Source organism: Oenanthe melanoleuca, chromosome 14, assembly GCF_029582105.1.
Source record: "Oenanthe melanoleuca isolate GR-GAL-2019-014 chromosome 14, OMel1.0, whole genome shotgun sequence".
In the NCBI taxonomy this organism is placed as follows: domain Eukaryota; kingdom Metazoa; phylum Chordata; class Aves; order Passeriformes; family Muscicapidae; genus Oenanthe; species Oenanthe melanoleuca.
In genome coordinates this window covers 13,156,535-13,173,448 of record NC_079348.1, presented here as the reverse complement: position 1 = coordinate 13,173,448, position 16,914 = coordinate 13,156,535, and the positions used below count along the sequence as shown (strand labels likewise).

Genomic DNA, 16,914 nt, shown 5'->3' with positions numbered 1-16,914 from the left:
TGGCAAAAAGCTGCAGCTGGGTAATGGAACATGAGCAAAGGCTGAGCCCTGAGTGTGATGTGGAGCACGTGGAGGCACAGCTGGCTGTGGAGCTGGGAAGGGACTCTGGCCTTTGGGCCTCCACAGGGTGGGGAGTATTAGAGTTACATGTGCAGCTTGGCTGTGACATTTGGGAGAGTGTTGGGACAAGAGACTGAGCAGCAAACTCAGGCTTCACATGGGGGCTGGCTTGGTGTTCTGGCTCAGAGGGAACTCTGGGGAGGGGCCCATAGCCACTGGGGACTTGTGCTGTTTGTGTGGACCCTGCTGTGACTGACTGTGCAGGGACAAGGTTTTCTGATGGCTGTAGCATCTTTGTGGCCAGCAAAGGGGTGTCTGCTGTCTTTGTTTAAAAAAAATAGGGAATTTAAGAAGCCACCATGGTTTGAGTTTGGGCTTCGGGGGATTTGTAACTCCTACAGCTTCTCTGTGGTGCCTACCACCAAAATTTCCATCTCCCTGTTGTGAGGGCTCCACCCAACCCAAGCTGCCCAAACCCTGAGTGCAGGACCTGTAGTTACAAAGCCCCTTGGGCTGCTGTGAGGGAAAATTACTCTTAATTCTAAAAGGCAGTGCAGGTACCCTGATGCAGAGCTGTGACAAAGGGAAGTTGTAGGCTTAGCTAAGGGAGCACAGAATAAATCTGCCATGTCTTGACTTCTCAGGGCTCACTGGCACTTTTTTTGTTCGCTTTCTGGAATTATAACTAAGCTGAAAATTGAGTCTTGGGAAATGCCCTAGTTGAAACTTTTTGATCCAAGGAGGACCTTGGCAAAGCCCCACAGTGGGAGAGCCCCATCCTTTTCCAGGGGATTTCTGTGCTAGGCATGATTTAATTTCCCTTTTTATGCAAATGAGGGACATAACCCAAACAACCTTGTGCTTTGCATCCCGTGGGAGAGGAACCTTGGGGGTGGCAGTGTGAGTTGTTTGAGTGCTTTTGGCCCAGTGCTCCCTGCTGTGCCCCCTGTAGGCTGCTGCACTACTTCCGAGGCCGGCACCACCTGGAGGAGATCATGTACAACGAGAACATGCGGCGCTCGCAGCTGCTGATGCTGTTTGACAAGTTCCGCAGCGTGCTGGTGGTCACCAGCCACGAGGACCCCGTCATCTCAGTCTTCCAGTCGCTCCTCAAGTGACTCTGCTGCCACAGAGGGAGGAGCCTGCCACGCTCTCCATGCTGAGTATAAACTGAAGGAGGTGCTTTCAGTTCCTTCTTGCCATGTGTCCCTGTCCGTGCCTCGATGTCCCAGCTGTCCCCGAGGCTCCAGGGCCTGCTGCAGGACAGCATGTGCTTGCTCAGCCTGGATTCCTGCCCTGCCACGTTCACAGCCCTTCCCTGCTGCCCCCAGGGATTGTCACACTGGGACAAGAGGGGTCTGCTGTGGTGCTGCTGGCAGAACTCACCTTTGGGGGGACACTGGTGCCCTGGGAGTGCTTCCTGTGCTCTCCAGTGTGGAGACTCAGCCATGAGAGCCTGTCCCGTGGCACAGCATGCATGGCCTTGCTCCAGGGCACAGGGGAGCTGGCCTGGCTCCTAGGGAAATGACCCTGGGCACCCAGGAATTCTGTTTGATCTCACAGGAGCGAGGACAGAGGTGGGAAGGCAAAGCATCACAAGTAAACATGAAATCATGAATGAATGAATGACTCAGTCACTGTGTCACTGCTCTTTCCTCACCCCAATATCCTTATTCCCTAGGAGCAGGGCTGTCCCCAAGCAGCCTCTGTGTTTCTGGGTTTCCATGTTTCCCAGTTTGTGCCTGGGGATGGCAGCTTGGTTATTGAGCAGGACTGAAAGGTGCTGGCCAGGCTGCAAGTGCAGGGACATGTTCCAGAGGCTGCTGCTGAGGGCACTCAGCCTGTCCCCCAGGCCTTGTTTTGTCCCTGCAGTCCCCTTCCCACAAGCATGGCTGTGGCTGCAGGGAACCAGACAGGGATCCTGGCCTGGGTTAAAGCTATCCAGCAGGAAAAGGAGATACAGGGCTGCATTTCCTGCTCTGGTTTGGAACTGCTCCTCCAGCCACACCAGCGCAGAACAAGAGGGGACAGCCCTGGGATGTGCCGGGGCTTGGGGACAGGAGCTTGTGCCAGCTCACCCTGCCTGTGTGAGCCACTGTCCCCACAGCTGCTCGCTGCTCTGTGCTGCATCCCCAGGGGAAGGGAGGGGGAACACTGCCTCCATGGTGGTGTGGCTTATCGGGGTTTGTTGTTGTTAGATTGTCAGGTGCCCTCTGAAGACCTCCCCTTACACCACACACAACAGCTGGAGCTTTTCCCAGAGCTGCAGGCTCTCAGGAGCAGCTTCACTGCCCACACAAACTGGGTGACACTGGGAGTTGAGGGCACTCACCTTCCAGCAGCCACTGGGGCAGCTACTCCATGGCAGCTTCTTCAGCCAGTCTGGCCCTGCAGCTGCAACAGGGATGGCAGGGGAGAGCAAAAATCCTATCTGGCCTAAAAATCACATCAACAGCAACCAACCCCAGCACCTGAGCATCAAGGTGAGCTACTGCAATCCAAAAGAAGGCTGCCCAGAAGGGGCTAAACCAAATTATTTCATCAGATGGGGACAAAAGTATTTAAAAATTTTCTATTCTATGTGAACCTGTCACCCACCCAGTGTGGCTGCAGTCCTGCAGGTCCTGCCCTGAATCCTGGAGGTTCTTCCTCTCTGTACCTCAAGTCAGACTGCTGCACCAGTGCTTTCTCTGTGTGGGGGTTCACAAAGTGCTAAGTGCTGAACTGGTTTCAAAAGCAGCTGGGAAAATGAACAAAACCCATTCTTGTTCTCCAAGCTGGACACTGGAGATAGGCAGAGGTTGGAAGGGGTCTCTGCTCAAAGGAAAGGTGTTAGCTCAGGTCACTCAGGACCCTGTCTGTGGAGGTGTGAATGGCACACAGCTTCTCTGGGGCCCTGTTCCAGTGTTTGACCACCCTCATGGGGAAGATTTTTTCCACAGAGCTAATGAGAACTTCCTGTTTTCCTGCTGGTGGCCCAGTGCCTCTCATCCTGTCTGACAGCAGCCTGGCTCTGTCTTCTCCATCCCCTCTCCCCTGAGGTAGTTGCAGCCAACAGTAAGATCCTCCCTTCACATCCTTCTCTCCCAGCTCCCAACCTTTCAGTCTGCTCTGCTGCCACCCTATTTTTCGACTGTTTCCCTGCAGCAACCAAGCACTGGTCTCTGCTGGGGGCTGAGGTGATGGGAGCAGCCCAGAGCTGTGACTCTTCTCCTCTCACCTACCCTAATTAAGCCTGGATCTGTTGGCAAGGGAGAAAGTGGCCTTCAGTGTCCAAAACTGGCCTCAGTTCATGCCAGTCTCCTGCAAATAAAGCTCCACCTTGCCCCATTGATTGTGACAAAGTACATTTATTGTTAAAAAGCCCCTAGGCCCCTCCATCTGCCATGATGCAGCTTGAGGCCAATGTACAGAGCACAGCTCAAGTCCTGGTCTAGGGAACACTTGCAAGACTTGTCAGCTGCCAGGGGAGTGTCCCCTTGCTGCCATCTCTCTCTCCATCTTCTTGTCTACAACACTCACAAATCTGTTTCCTCGTAAATAAAACCTGAGTGGTTTCTGTGCCCACTCTCCCCTGTTGCCAATGCCAATCCTGGTGGTGGCCACCACGTCCTGCTCCCCTGGTGGGTCCTGTCCAGGCATCATCCAGATGGCAGCATCCTGAGTCAGGTCCCTTTGGTCAAAAGCCTTGTCGATGCCAAAGGCCTGGCAGAGCTTGGAGGGCCCATTGCAGAGCTGCCAGTCCTTGAGCAGCCTGCTGGGGGCTTTCCTGGCAGCCCCACGCAGCTCCCTCATGGCATCCAGGCCCTGCAGGGGCTCCAGGGAACGCAGCAGCACTGCAGCCCCTTCTCCTGTGCAAAACAAGAGCTGGGGGTTAGTGTGGGGCTGTTTTTGGGAATGCCTCACCTTTCAGCCCACTGCCAGCAGCACTGCAGCTCTGAGCCTGTGCCTCAGCCTGGTGGAACAGGGAATGCACCCAACCATGGGGTCTGTCCTTTGCTCCAAGGGCACTCCCTTCCCTCCTCCAAACTCCAGTGTCCTGCAGCTCTGTGCCCTTCATTCTGCAGTACTGACTTGCTCTTCGCAGCTCCACCTGATGTTGCTAAGTCTGGCTGCTGCTCCAAGGCTTGCCAGAGGGCAAGAGCTTTTTCTTATGTCAGCACAATGCTCAGAATAAATATACATCTGGTTCAGTTTTGGCAGAGGTATCCAAAGCTGCTCCCAAACCCAGTGGATTTCTAATAAACTCTGATTACAAGAACTCCAGCTAACAAAGGCAGGAGGAATGAGGCTGGATGCTGCCAGCAGAAAAAGGCAGCTTGCAGAGTCAGGCTGGACAAAGAGAAGTCTGGGAAGGAGCTGCAGGCCCTGGGAGCAGCCACTGCTGAGGGAGCCTGGGCTGGTACCAATCCAGACTCCCTCTGGAGATGTAACAGGTGGGGTGAGCATGGCCTTGGGTCACTGCACAGCTCCAACAGAGTGTGATTTGGACACATGTACCAGGGAAGCTCTCCCAAGGCAGGGACCTGGGGCAGGACAGGGCTGCACAGCCTGGCTGTGGGATGCACAGCCCTGGAAGCAGCACTTAGCAGAGGGGACCCTTCTATGACAAAAACTGAACAAAACGGACAAATTCTCTTCTCAAATGTGATTTGCCACACTGTTAGAATTCTGCCTTAGGTCTCCTGCTCTCCCAGCTGTTGCAGCCAGCAACAAAGATGCAGCTCTGAACAGACATTCCCTGTCAGACAAGGATCTCCAGCCTAAGTGTGACAGAAACATTTCCCTGGTATTTTCCAGTGGCCAGCAGGGAGGTCTCCTGGCCCTGAGTGGGTGAGGAGAGCACTGGCACAGGGCCTGTGTGCAGCCCCACACAGCTCCCCCCGTGCTGGCCGCCCACGCCTTTCCTCCCGCCAGCATCCCCAGAATCCCTTCTCCCTCTCCAGCCTTGAACATCTGGAGCCATGCTCATGCCTGGCAAAGGCTTTTTGTGTAGGCACTGGCAGATCCCTAAGGACCTGTGATTTCCCAAAATAGAATCCCTCTCATATTTTGTACAAATCCCATGCTAAATTACCCCTCTGTGCTGCCAGTGAGGTCCTGGCTCTCTGAGGTGCCCTGTACCATCTCGGAGCCCCTGCTGCCCCCACTACAGCTCAGTGAAGCCAACAGCCTGAATTCCAACAGCTGACAGCAATCTGTTCCCAGGCACTCCCTTCTCCAAGGAGGGGGATTGATGCTAATCTGGCAGCCAAAAGCCGCTTCCCTGGCCTAACAGTGATTTAGGGCTCGAAGGTCATTTTAGATTTTTAAGAACATGTTCCATGTCCTAATTCTGCTTTTTATCGATGCACAAAGAAACATCCTTCTCATCATGCTGCTGCCTCCCTTGCCAGGAACAACTGTGGATTCTGAGCAATCACTAATTACACTGCTTGCTTTCATCCATCTCAAATGCAAGTGCAAACTGTGGTCACACTTGAATTGAACCAAGTCATTGGGAGTTCACATGAAGAGAGACAAGCATTTGGAAAACTGCAGGTGCTCCCAGAGCAGCACAAAGCCCAGCAAGGAGGTACTGGGAATTTCTGTCTCTGGCTGCTCTTTCTGCATTTCCTGCTGGTTCTTTCTAGCTGTGTGCAACACACACCCCATTCTGCCCAGAAAGTAGCCTTGGGATGAGCTGGAGACAGCAGGCAGGACAAAAGTGCAGGGATACCATGATGAGCTACTGCTTTCTTCCCCTCACACCTCTGGGTCCTCCTGAGCAAACTTCCACATTAGAAATTTAATTTCAATTCCCAAAGAGTAGCTGAATCCTTTTGACTCAACTCCAGAGTGCTTCAGCCTGGCTTCCTACCCCTCCCAGCCTGCAGCAGTTCACTCTCAAGGGTCACCTCGGTTCAGCATCAGCCCAATGTGCACACACCAGCAGCAGCAGGGCCAGCTGGGGATGCTGAGGGTTTATCTCCCCTGTTAAGAGTCACTCCATATAATGAGCAGCATTCAGGGCTAAAAGCTGGGATCTAACAACACTGCAGAGGCCAATTCTCTCCCTGAGCAGCTAGAAATCAAAACATGGCAGTGGAGTCCCACACCCCCACGGCGCAGCTTCCTGCTTCTTCCCCAACACAGCTCCAGCTCCCAGCTTGGAAACAGCTCTTGGCCACTGGAGAGAAGAGAATTTTCTCTTCCCTTCACCCACCTGACTCAGTGCTTCCTAATACTTCCTTAGTCTAGGAGCTGGAAGTGAGGGAGAAGTTCCTGCAGTGTGACCCCGGGCTGAGCATCACCAGGCTCTCAATTTTACAAGTTATTCTTTCAGATCTGGCAGCAAAATACAGATCTTGGCAAATTCCAGAGAAATAGATCACAGCTAAGTCAAAGAGAAGCATGACTAGCATTTATCCTCTTCCTGAAGTGAGAGAAGCCCCACATCTCTCTTAACTCCAGGGAAAGCTCTCAGTACTGAGATCATTGTGCTGCTCAGGATCTACTGTAGGATTCATGCACAGTAAAAAACTTTGGCTATATTTTTCTATAACCTCTTCTCCTCTACCACCCATGATTTCTCCAAATGTAGTGATGCCTGCTGTGGCTTCAGTTGCAATATTTCCCTCAGTGATGGGAAGACCTCTCACAGTAAAATTCCCCACAACTTAGTTTTATCTCTCCCCTTCCTCACTGACAAAGAATACTGGAGCCTGAACCCCAGCATAAACCAAAACAGGGAAGGTTTATTCCACCTGGAGTTAGGGGCTGTGAGCTTTTGTATCAAAACAAGTGATCCCTAAAGGGTCAGAGCTCCACTGCTTCAGAGCATACACTTGTCTCTTGGAGCTGTTTGCCTACAGAGCATGCTCTGTGCTGTGAAGGAGGACCAAGCTATGCCATGAGAGATTAGATTTTCCTTTTTCCCAGGGTTTTTTGTGTTTTTTCACAGCCAGAGTCAAAACGAAGTTTCCAAGATCCATCCCATATCCAGAGAATGAAATGCTTTTGCCTTTTACCCAGGTGCCACCATGAAGATGACTCCCTCAATGCTTCCCTCACACTAAACAACAGCACAATTAAACAACTCCTTCTCCCTCTAACTGGAGAAAAACATCTTGGGTGTGATTCCTCCCCAGATTCTTTCAACACTTCTGCACGTGGGCAAATACACAGAAGGAGCAGCTCCTGTTTTGTAGCTGCATCAGTGATGTGCACAGCCATGGTACTGACTGCAGTGCTCTGACAAAGCTGGCAGTGACAGCTCTGCCTGGTGTCCCTCATGTGTGACAGGATGATGGGGAGGGAGCTTGTAACAAAAAATCCAGTGAATTCCATCACCACAGGGCACCCTTTAACTGCTTTGCTACAGAACTAAACACAGGTATATAAGGAAAAATTTCCAAAAGTGTGTATTTCAAAGAAATATTTCTAGAATTCAAAGACTAAAGATTTTTTTTTTTTTAATAAAAAGTATTATTCTTAATATTTCAAACACCAAGAATCCCATCCTGACAAATGTGTTTTCATTATCTGAACAGATTTGGCAGAGCCAATGTAATGAAGTTCACATGTGTTCATCCACCAGACTCCAGACCCCCATTTGAAAGTCAGGCTTTTCCCCCACACTATAACCTGGCACTGTTTTTCTGCTTGGCTTCTGTCCAGAGGCCAAAACCTGAGCATTAATGGCCACAGTTACATTTGCTTTCCTCTTAGGAATACATGAGCTTTTTAACCTTTGTCTTAAAAAGGGTGAAGAATAAAGTAAACTGGGTTTGAGATTTTTTTCTAACAGTGAGTAGTTACCAAGGAAACACTTGCTGCTGTTTCAAGGTGTGCAATTAAACAGCAGCTTAATTGCAAGGCAAATATTGTCACTCTTACAGAAAGGAAAATAAGTTTTCAGTAACGCTTGTTAAGAATCTTGAAATGTGGAAGGACAGTTTCAGTAAATTCCAGAATAATTTAGTTAGAGATTGATTTTTTTTCTTGAGAATAATAAAAGAAGACTGAAGATTCTGTAACATTCTGGGTATTTTGATTTGGGTGGGATTTTTTGGCTTTTAGATACAGCTAGATAGCTAAATATCTCCTACTGACTCCTTGTTTAAGCTTAGGACATCTCAGACATTTTGTTTTCCCCAACATTTCATTCAGCCTCTGAAGATAAAGGTAGCAGACAGAGGAGTTTCCTACCATGGCAACAGACATCAGGATTTAGGCTGTCATTAATGACTCTGAATTTTTCTCAACATCACCAGTTTTGAGGAACAAGGTTCACTGAACCACATGACTGAGGCAGCAGCCCGGGTCATTGAAACTGAAAGCTCCATCCTATCCAGATTCTCCCTCATTTCTCAATCTTTGTGTGCCTGAACAGCTCCCACAGCTCCCACAGCTCCCAGCTGGGACAAAATGGGCCGCTGGAGATGGGCCCTGCCTGCTGAGCTGCCTGTCCACAGGTACACCCTGGTCCCAGTGGCAAAGCCCAGGTCCCGAGGGATGATGATGACAGCAAGTCACTGACATCAGAGAGCTCACAGAGAGCTCACAAGTGACTTGCAGCACCACTGTAGCTTGAAGTGTCAGCCCCATCCTGGCACTCCACCTTTCAGCCTCAGCTTACCTTGGCTGGAGACGTTCATGCAGAAATAAATCCCGTAGATCTGATACACGTACAGAGTTCCTGGTTTCATGAACATTGCTGCGTTTCGTTGTGTTTGCTTCCCACCTTTCGAGTGGGAAGCTTCATCTTCCCCACCCAGATAAGCTTCTGTTTCAACAATCCTGCCCCAGAGCTCTCTGCCATCAGGAAGTTTGCGAACTAAAATCTGAAAGAGAGGTCAGAGTGCATCAGTTACCAGCCCTCAGTACAAAATAACCACAGCAAGAGCTGTGGAAACAGAGAAACTGGAAAGAAAGGACCTGATGGTACTAAATCCTCTGCAGTTAGCAGTCTGTAAGCTAACAGCAGCTCTTTCAGCTTCCACTGCTCAGGCCACAGCCCAGTGCAAGGAGTTCTTACTTGTCCACTCACCCCACAAAACGCCTGGAGTGTCTAGATGAAGCAGAATTAAAAAGAATCGATTTATGATCCTGCAAATACTAAAGCCCAAGGAGTTGCTCTTGTGGTTATTTTCTGTATTCTCCACTCTAATCCATCAGGTTTAAGGCAAAAATCACTGCTGATACCAACCTTGAAGCATCATTAATGTATAATCTTTAGATCAGAAGAAATATGACAGTGGCACAATTAAATAACTGCTATGATTAGACAGTTTCTCTCCCTAGAGATGTTTCAAACAAGTCCCAGCTCCAAATCACAGAGATAATCAGCTCTAGAGAGAGCATCAATGCTATTTCAGTGTTTTCTGCACCACAGAGAAGGGCAGTGTGGGAGAGCTGGGAATTGGCTTCAGGCATACAACAACAGATCTTTGTTATTACAGTGTGTTCTTGCTGCTGGTACCTCCTTAAATAAAACAAAGCAGATGTAGAGGAAACAAAACATGACAGTCAAAAGATTCTCTTTAAAAATAAAACAACCACTCAACTTTGTACAAAGGAATTTGTTGTTTGACCTGATTTCTAAACTTTGTGCTTTACTTCATGTGTATGAAATACTGCAGCAGGGTCTTGTTTGGGCACCAGCTATTGGTTTAATTATAACACTTTAATAATGCAGCTGTTCAAAAATGACCTTCAGAAAACAAAGTTTAATTCCTAACAGATGTTTGTGCTGGATTACTAATGCAGATATTGATCTGATCCATAATGGGTGCTGCAGGAGTTGGTTTCCAAAGCTGCAGCTCTGGTGTATCACAGTTTCCCTACAGCTCTTGTCAAATTGTTGAAAATAATCTGTTTCTTATTTTTTATGAAGGAAAAAAAAACCCACTGGTGTTCAGCAAGTGGCTGAAAGCACCCCAAAAATATACCCATGTGGCCACATTTCTCCTTCAGTATGATGAAATGCAATGGTTAGGTTATGGGTTTAAAAGAATCCAGGCATTTCCTATCTTCAGACACACCAAATATTCTGCTGGATAAAGAAGTATAAAAATGGTGGTAATTCCCAACACCTCACAATAAGCCATTCCATAAAGGTTTCTTTTTCTCATTGAGGATGTTCTTGATGTTATGGCAGTTCCCTCTGAAAGGCCATTTACTGCATGTATCTTTTTTATTTCCAAGAGCTCAGGTATCATGAAGGTAAGTAATATTAATAAACCAGATGCCTCCAAAATTTGGTAGAATGAAGATAATGAAGGAAACACTAAATTACCTTTATGAGAGAATAGGCTGTATCATGGGAGACTGGGGGTTATACTTTAAAGAAAGTGTAAAACTAAGACAGAAATCATGTGGTTTGGAATACTAGGCCTAAACAGGAAAAATACACAATTAGGACTCAAGAATCCTCTGCCCAGAGTAACTGAATGCACGAGCATGATGGAGCATTAAGACAACAAAACTGTATCAGTAATGGGAGACTTCAGGCATCCTCAGATAGACCAGGACATGTGCAATGCTTTCTCAGACACCATCAAATGTTGTGCAGAGTGAGGAATCAGTGAGAAAAGACTCAGTTCTCAGATCACACAGAGTATTTCCAAAGACTTATTCCTGAAAAACAACTTAGTATCATGACTGTGAAGGATACAGTTCAGTGTCCTTTCACAAGCATTAAAGTCCAAAAATAATCTATCAGAGTCCTGCCCACCAGCAAAAAGAGGAAACTACGTAAAGTGAGGGAGCTGGTTGGGAAGAGCTTTAGAGCAGCCAAAGGTTAAGGCCTGAAAGGCAAGCCTCTAGCAGGATGTCTGCAAAGATAGCAACACATGTGGAGTATCACAAAGAGGTGAAGCAGACCAGAAAGAAATCCAGCAGGGCCAAAAGGCAGGGCAAAGCTGTCACTTACAAGCAAGATATCCTTAGAAAATAAAAAAAAGGCTGGATGCAGCAAAACATGCCAAAAGCAACAGTTTGTGGAACAAATTCCTGAAGTTATCTAAAGCCATGAGAACCCAGAGAGTCTGCTCACTCTGCAGACAATAAAGGTATAAAAGACTCAGAGAAGATAAGACCAAAGCAGTGAAACTGAACACACATTTTGCAGTTGAGTTAGAAGGTCCCAGACTGGAACTTTTTATAAGGAAAACACTGAGGGAACTCCCTCCCCTGGAAACAGCCAGAGAGTTTTCTGAAGGACTCAGTAAGCAGAAGAGTGAATCTCCAGCACTCTGATTTCCAAAGGCTTTCAACAAGGTCCAAAGACTCCTCAAAGTTTATGCAATTGGCTAAGGGAGAAGTCCTTGCATGAACAGGTAATGACTTGGAAACTCAGAAACAAAAGATAGGAATAGCAAAATCTGGAATGAAGAGAGCTTAACTGTGGGACTGTGCAATCCTTAGCATAACAAGGCAGTAAAATGGAGGCAAAGAAGATGTTGCTGACTGCAGAGCATTACTTTCTACTGGGATAAGCAAGAAACAAAAACATGTAAAGCAATTGCTGAAAGGAAACTAATGGGCCTGAAACAGCCTTCAAACCACAAGCAGCTAAGCACATTTTAGCAAACAGAAAAAGGGAGGAAAACTCCACCAAAAAAACCCCAAAGCAACAATTAAAAATGTGACAGACTAAACCTGAAAAATTACTCCTCTGACTTCTAGAATAGATTCTGCTACTGGTCTTTAAATTCCACTGCACTTAGCAAGAGAAGGAATGAGAGCTGTAGTCTGAAAATAGCCAAGCCCAGGAGTCAAATGGCAAAAAAAGAATTTCATCCTTTTACACTAAGATATTAGCTAGCACATGCTCCAGTGCAAGAATCTCAGTGTTCATGTCTTACCTGTCCCAGAAAGGACTTGGCCAGACTAACACAGGGCTGGTTGAAAAAATCTTCTTGTAGCTGAGATGATTTTTGTTTCTCTATCACAAAATATTTGCTGCTTTTTGGAGAAGGATCTGCTCCAGGTGAAGTGTTCAGCTGCTCCACAGCACAGATCTGAGGGAAGCTGGTGGTGTTTTGAAGAGCAGTTAACTGAGCCAACAGCTTTCTTTTTCTTGGCATAGTTCTACAAAATGGATATAAATATAATTAGGATTACAATGCTTATTTAAAAGCAACACATTTCCACAGACTTCTGTTTTTACACATCTCTGCACAACGAATCTGAAAGCTACGACTACATGGACAACCTCTGCAAACTGCAGCAGCAGGTGACAGATTTAGCTGTGTTTGCACCAGGCTGGGCAAATATTGGGCTCTACTGATGAGCAAACAGAAAACAGCAGTTTGAGTATTCATCTTTTAAAGACTGCAGATAAAAGCAACTCCGCTCCAATTAAGCACTGAAAATAAGTTTCCTGTTGTTCTGAATTAGAAAATTCAGAAAGTAAAAGCAAAGATGAACTAGCAGCATGTACTTTATATCTAAAGCTAACATAATCTTTTAAGCAGTCAGAAAAAACAGAAAACAAGCACTTCAAAAGTTCTGCTGCCTCAGAAAGCCCACAGAAGTTGTGTATCAATCATTTTCAAAGGTAACTGGATCAGAATCTAAACCTCCACAGGAAATTTAGAGATGCCCTATTCACAGTCACAAACTTGTTTATTGTACTGTAGAAGTGTTGGTGTTAGAACCTCCCCAAAATGATCCAACTTACCAGCAAGAATCAGCCTCCTGTTCCAGCCAACAACATGGACCCGAGGCAACTACATCATGAGCAACTGTTCTTCTGGTTTGCCACCACTTTCCTATGTGAGAGCCAAAAAGCTGGTGCTTTGTTTTCAGTGCTGCAGTCCTTTTACCTGTTGAACAGGTACAAGCATTTATTCACTAATAAATGAATGAATGGATAGATAAAGTGCTTTGAAACAGGCCAAGAGATTCTGGAGATTCTATGGAGATGTGGTATCAAGAATGCCCCATTAGATCAAACTCCAGAATAATTTGCATTTGTCTGTTGGTCCAGAAAAAGCCCATCTCCTGGATGGGCAGTGCTGGATATGCTCTTTAGCCTTGTTATTCAGCAGGGAATGCACTTTTCCTATACTGAATACACAGAAAGCTGAAACAAAACTTTTAAAATGCCCCCATTGGCACTAAATTTGGAAAGTGTCAGCCTCAAAAAAGAACTTTTAAAACAGAATGCAAAGACACCAGTTCTAAATTGAACCACATGTAGATGTTTAGGGTCCATCATCATACATATTTTAAAATGGAGAAAGAATCCTATAGCTGAACCTGCAAGCAAGCATATACATAAGTAATTAGCTGTTGCCACTCATTTTTCACCAGATCAGCAGCATTTAAAAATTACAAGAACTTCCAACATCAAAACCAATCCTTATCTTGGTCTGATGATTCCCATAATGAAGTTCCACCAGCAACAGTTTCTTTTCACTACAGTGAAACAAATTCAGCATTGCTACAATCTGAATCACCAGCGCAAATTCCCCCACAGTGTCATGTTTCACTTCAGAAGAATCCAGACACAAACATATAAAAATAGGCAGGAAAAAAAAATCAAATCACATAGGCATGACTGGCAGAGAGGTAGGATGGTTTTATTTTTTTCTGAACACCTAATTCTTTATTGCAATAATTTGATGGTCTCAGACTTGCCATAGAACCACCAGCTCCATGTCAGGTACTCTGCTCTGAACTGTGGCTTTTAGCTGGTAGGAATTCTTAAAAATTTTGTCAGAACTCACTAGCCTGCCTCAGACAAAACTGTCTGGCGGCTTTGGCAAGTGAGTCCTGTCTGGGAGAAAGTGCTGCAGGAATCAAGGGCCAGAGGAGGAACACCACCATTTCAGACTGGCCCTCTGAAACACTCAGTCAAGGCACTACTTCCCACTGAAGACAATACCTCCAGACCTCTCTGACACTATTAACTGGGACTTCCAGCTCATCAGCCACACATAAAGACACGCTGCAAACATGGCTGACTCGAGTGGAGCATTAACTAATTTGGTAATTTGTGCTCTAATGGAATGCGACACCAGAAACAGGATCTGAGCTGCCTGGCACCTACTGCACTTCCAATTAAATCACTCCCAAAAGCTGCAAGTGCTCTTGTTGACATGTTACAGCAGCAGCCTCAGGGCACTTGTAACTTCAGTGCTATGGGCTGATCCTTGACACATCTCAGCATCTTCAATAGAAACAGCAGCAGGAAACTGCCTTCTAGCCAGGAGAAATGGGTCACTCACAGAAACACCAGTGCAGAGTGAGGTGCTGCAACACCAGCTTAGAAACCCAGAAAAAAACCATTCCACCCTCTGTCTCCCAGCCTGGTCATCTGAAACACAAAGCTCCACACCTCAAAGCCTATCTACACTTTCTGGAAAGGATGTTGCTTATCAACACAAATCTCTTCTTGCCCAAGAAAAAACACCTTCTAGAAGGCAACACATACCACAGATCCAAGCCCTGTGTATTTGGGAAGCCAAAGGCTCAACCTCTTCTGTAGGTCTACATACAAATTCTGCAGTTCTTCATTTCTATCTAGATTTTTTTGCTTGTATAATAAACAGATTCTACTCCTAGGCCTCAAATAATGAGCCATGGGTTTATTCACTTTCTACTAATCCTGTTGTAACCAAATTAACGACAAGTTGTGAAGCACATCTGGGAAACACATACAAAAAGAAGGTATGGAAGTCAGAAAGAGAGGATGAAGAGCTGAATCTGTCAGCACAAGTGCCTGGAGTGTTCAGGGCTGCTGGGCTAATCTCAGGCAAGTGGTTCAGGATCCTGCAAGCCAGAATTGGAGAGACACTGCAAATCTGTGCAACACCCAGCTCAGCAGCAGATACACCCTGTAGTCAAGGCACAACACAGGACACAGAGGATTCTTTACTCCTTCTAACAAGACTCCATTTGCAGGCATTTTCTTGGATATTTAGAAAAGAAGGGGAAAAAAAAATCCCACCAACAATTTGCATGTACTTTTGGCTCCCAGGTCCAGATACCTGCAAAACCTTCCTCAGGTACATCAATTTTTCTGACAGAATAATGAAAAAGTCTACATAAAACACTGCCACGTCTGGAGAGACAGTTCCTCACAGCAATTCCCAGTTGTACAGATTTTAAGTGGGAATATGTGCTAGGTCAATGCTGGGTCAGACCAAAGGATACCTCTCCCTGTATCCTGCTCTCCAGCCCAGGTCAAGAGCAGGAGCCTGGGGAAGAACAGAATAAACATCCAGTGCTCCTCCACACATCCTCCATGGCTCTGGACTGGAACTTTCTGACCCAGTCACAGTCTTCCCTGAATCTCTATAATGCTAGCCAAAGGGAGACTTTACCAAGCAAGAAAACTTCACAGAATTAGTTATTATTATTATGGCTCCAAAAACTCCCTCATTTTGTGTGGGGCATTTGCACTGCTCCCCACCCATACATATCAGCTTACACCTGCACTTCACCACCTCAGCCCTCTTCTTTACCACCTTAAATAAGGCCAAACCAGCTGGAAACACTGATTTTCCATGTCACCTACAAACCATCCCTGCAGCACCCCAACGGTGACCTCCAGCAACCAGGAGAGCTGCCCATTTACTCACATCCTCTTTCCTATCTTTGCAACAAATGTGTATTTATGACAGGGCAACTCCCTTATTATGTCAGGGCTGCTCAGGTAAAGGGCTCCTGTTTAAAACCTTCCTGAAATCTGAGTACAGACTGTGAGCCAGACCTCAACATGCTCATTTAGACCTGCAGAAAATCCCAGAATTTTTTAAGGCAGGACTTTTAAGCCACTTTGATTTTCCCCACTAGATACTTAAGCAGCTCTCCAATAAGCCTATCTTGCTACATTTTCTATTAATTCACTTCTTGGTGGTCAAAATTCCAGGTCTGCAGGCCTTGGATTTCCCCTAGAATCCTCTTGAAAAATTAGTGACACGTTTGCTGTTGAAACCATCGCTAGCAACACTGTCCTTGGGGGCTGCATCTGGTTTGGTAGTTTATTCCTGCCTGTTTCTGCCAGTTTGGCAACTTATTCCTGCCTGTTATTCCTGTCTTTTTGTTCCATAAGCTCTTAAACAGACATTTTAAGGCAGATTCTTCAGTGCATTCTCAGCATAAATGATGTCTCTCTGCCTTTCCTGTCTAGTCTATCTATTAGTAACCAGAAGTAAGTTAATAATGTATAGTTTTCTGGACAACAATGTGAGAAGCATGAAAAAAAAAAAACCCTTGAAGAAAGGAGTGCAGGAATGAGCTAATATAAGCATAAATATCGAGCCAATTTCTCCTCAGAAAGATTCTGACAAAACGTGCAACCCTAATACCTCAAAAAAATGCCAAAAGGGATGCTTTTATTCACCTTACTAAGTGCTGGGGATCTCATTTCCTTGCAATTCAAGTCCTCGCTCCTACTCCCTAAAGGGCGTCTTGAGCTTTTTTGGGATGAAACTTAACTCGTCCTTCTGTAAAGAACAAAGAAGGTAACAACATTAAAAAAAAAAAAGCCTTCACAGCAGAATTACGCTCCGTTTTGCATGAGGACACTCGCGATGCGGAGCGGAACCCGGGGCTGCAGCGGGGGGCGTGCCCGTCATGGGCATGGGCCAGGCCGGCCGGGCCTTTCCGGGCACTGCCGGCGCCGTGGCTGAACCCCAGGAATCCGAGCTCCCTCCTCCGCCCGCCCCGGCCATTGTCCGTCATTCCCGGCCATTCCCGGTCGCGTTCCCGGTCGCGTTCCCGGCTCCCCCTCACGCACCTGCCGGGCCCGTTCCCGCCGCGGGCGGGGCGCGCGCAGCCCCTGCCGAGGCCCCGGGAAGCCCCGCAGCCGCCGTGAGGGGCGGGCGCGGCGCGGGGGGCGCGGCCGTGAGGGGGAAG

The 16,914-nt window shown here is 47.0% G+C and overlaps 2 protein-coding genes across 6 annotated transcripts in view; one reads left to right on the top strand and one right to left on the bottom strand.

Annotated features, from left to right (window-relative positions):
• NPRL3 (NPR3 like, GATOR1 complex subunit) overlaps positions 1 to 1,682 on the top strand; it is a 41,490-nt gene extending 39,808 nt beyond the window's left edge. For all 4 annotated transcript variants that reach the window (XM_056503132.1, XM_056503133.1, XM_056503135.1 and 1 more), the window contains one exon: positions 1,013 to 1,682. In XM_056503132.1, coding sequence (XP_056359107.1) covers positions 1,013 to 1,178 — 166 coding nt within the window. In that variant the 3' untranslated portion in view covers positions 1,179 to 1,682. The remainder of the gene's footprint in view (positions 1 to 1,012) is intronic.
• Positions 1,683 to 3,394: 1,712 nt separating this feature from the next.
• MPG (N-methylpurine DNA glycosylase) lies at positions 3,395 to 16,881 on the bottom strand. 2 transcript variants are annotated; one of them, XM_056503137.1, is made up of 6 exons: positions 16,796 to 16,880; positions 16,400 to 16,502; positions 12,728 to 12,872; positions 11,910 to 12,135; positions 8,681 to 8,885; positions 3,395 to 3,911 (listed from the first exon to the last, which is right to left on the bottom strand). In XM_056503137.1, the coding sequence occupies exons 4-6, from the start codon at positions 12,129 to 12,131 to the stop codon at positions 3,517 to 3,519; spliced, it is 822 nt and encodes a 273-aa protein (XP_056359112.1). In that variant the 5' UTR covers positions 12,132 to 12,135; positions 12,728 to 12,872; positions 16,400 to 16,502; positions 16,796 to 16,880; the 3' UTR covers positions 3,395 to 3,516. The 2 variants fall into 2 exon arrangements, with proteins under 2 accessions (XP_056359112.1, XP_056359113.1); XM_056503138.1 differs by lacking the exon at positions 16,400 to 16,502 and having other exon boundaries at positions 16,796 to 16,881.
• Between the last annotated feature and the right edge of the window lie 33 nt (positions 16,882 to 16,914).

Excerpts from the sequence above, each read along its gene's own strand:
- MPG (XM_056503138.1), bottom strand. The coding sequence starts at position 12,131 with ATGCCAAGAAAAAGAAAGCTGTTGGCTCAGTTAACTGCTCTTCAAAAC. Across the intron at positions 8,886-11,909 it reads CCAAGTCCTTTCTGGGACAG|ATTTTAGTTCGCAAACTTCC; the intron begins GTAAGACATGAA and ends CCTCTCTTTCAG. Across the intron at positions 3,912-8,680 it reads CATGAACGTCTCCAGCCAAG|GAGAAGGGGCTGCAGTGCTG; the intron begins GTAAGCTGAGGC and ends TGTTTTGCACAG.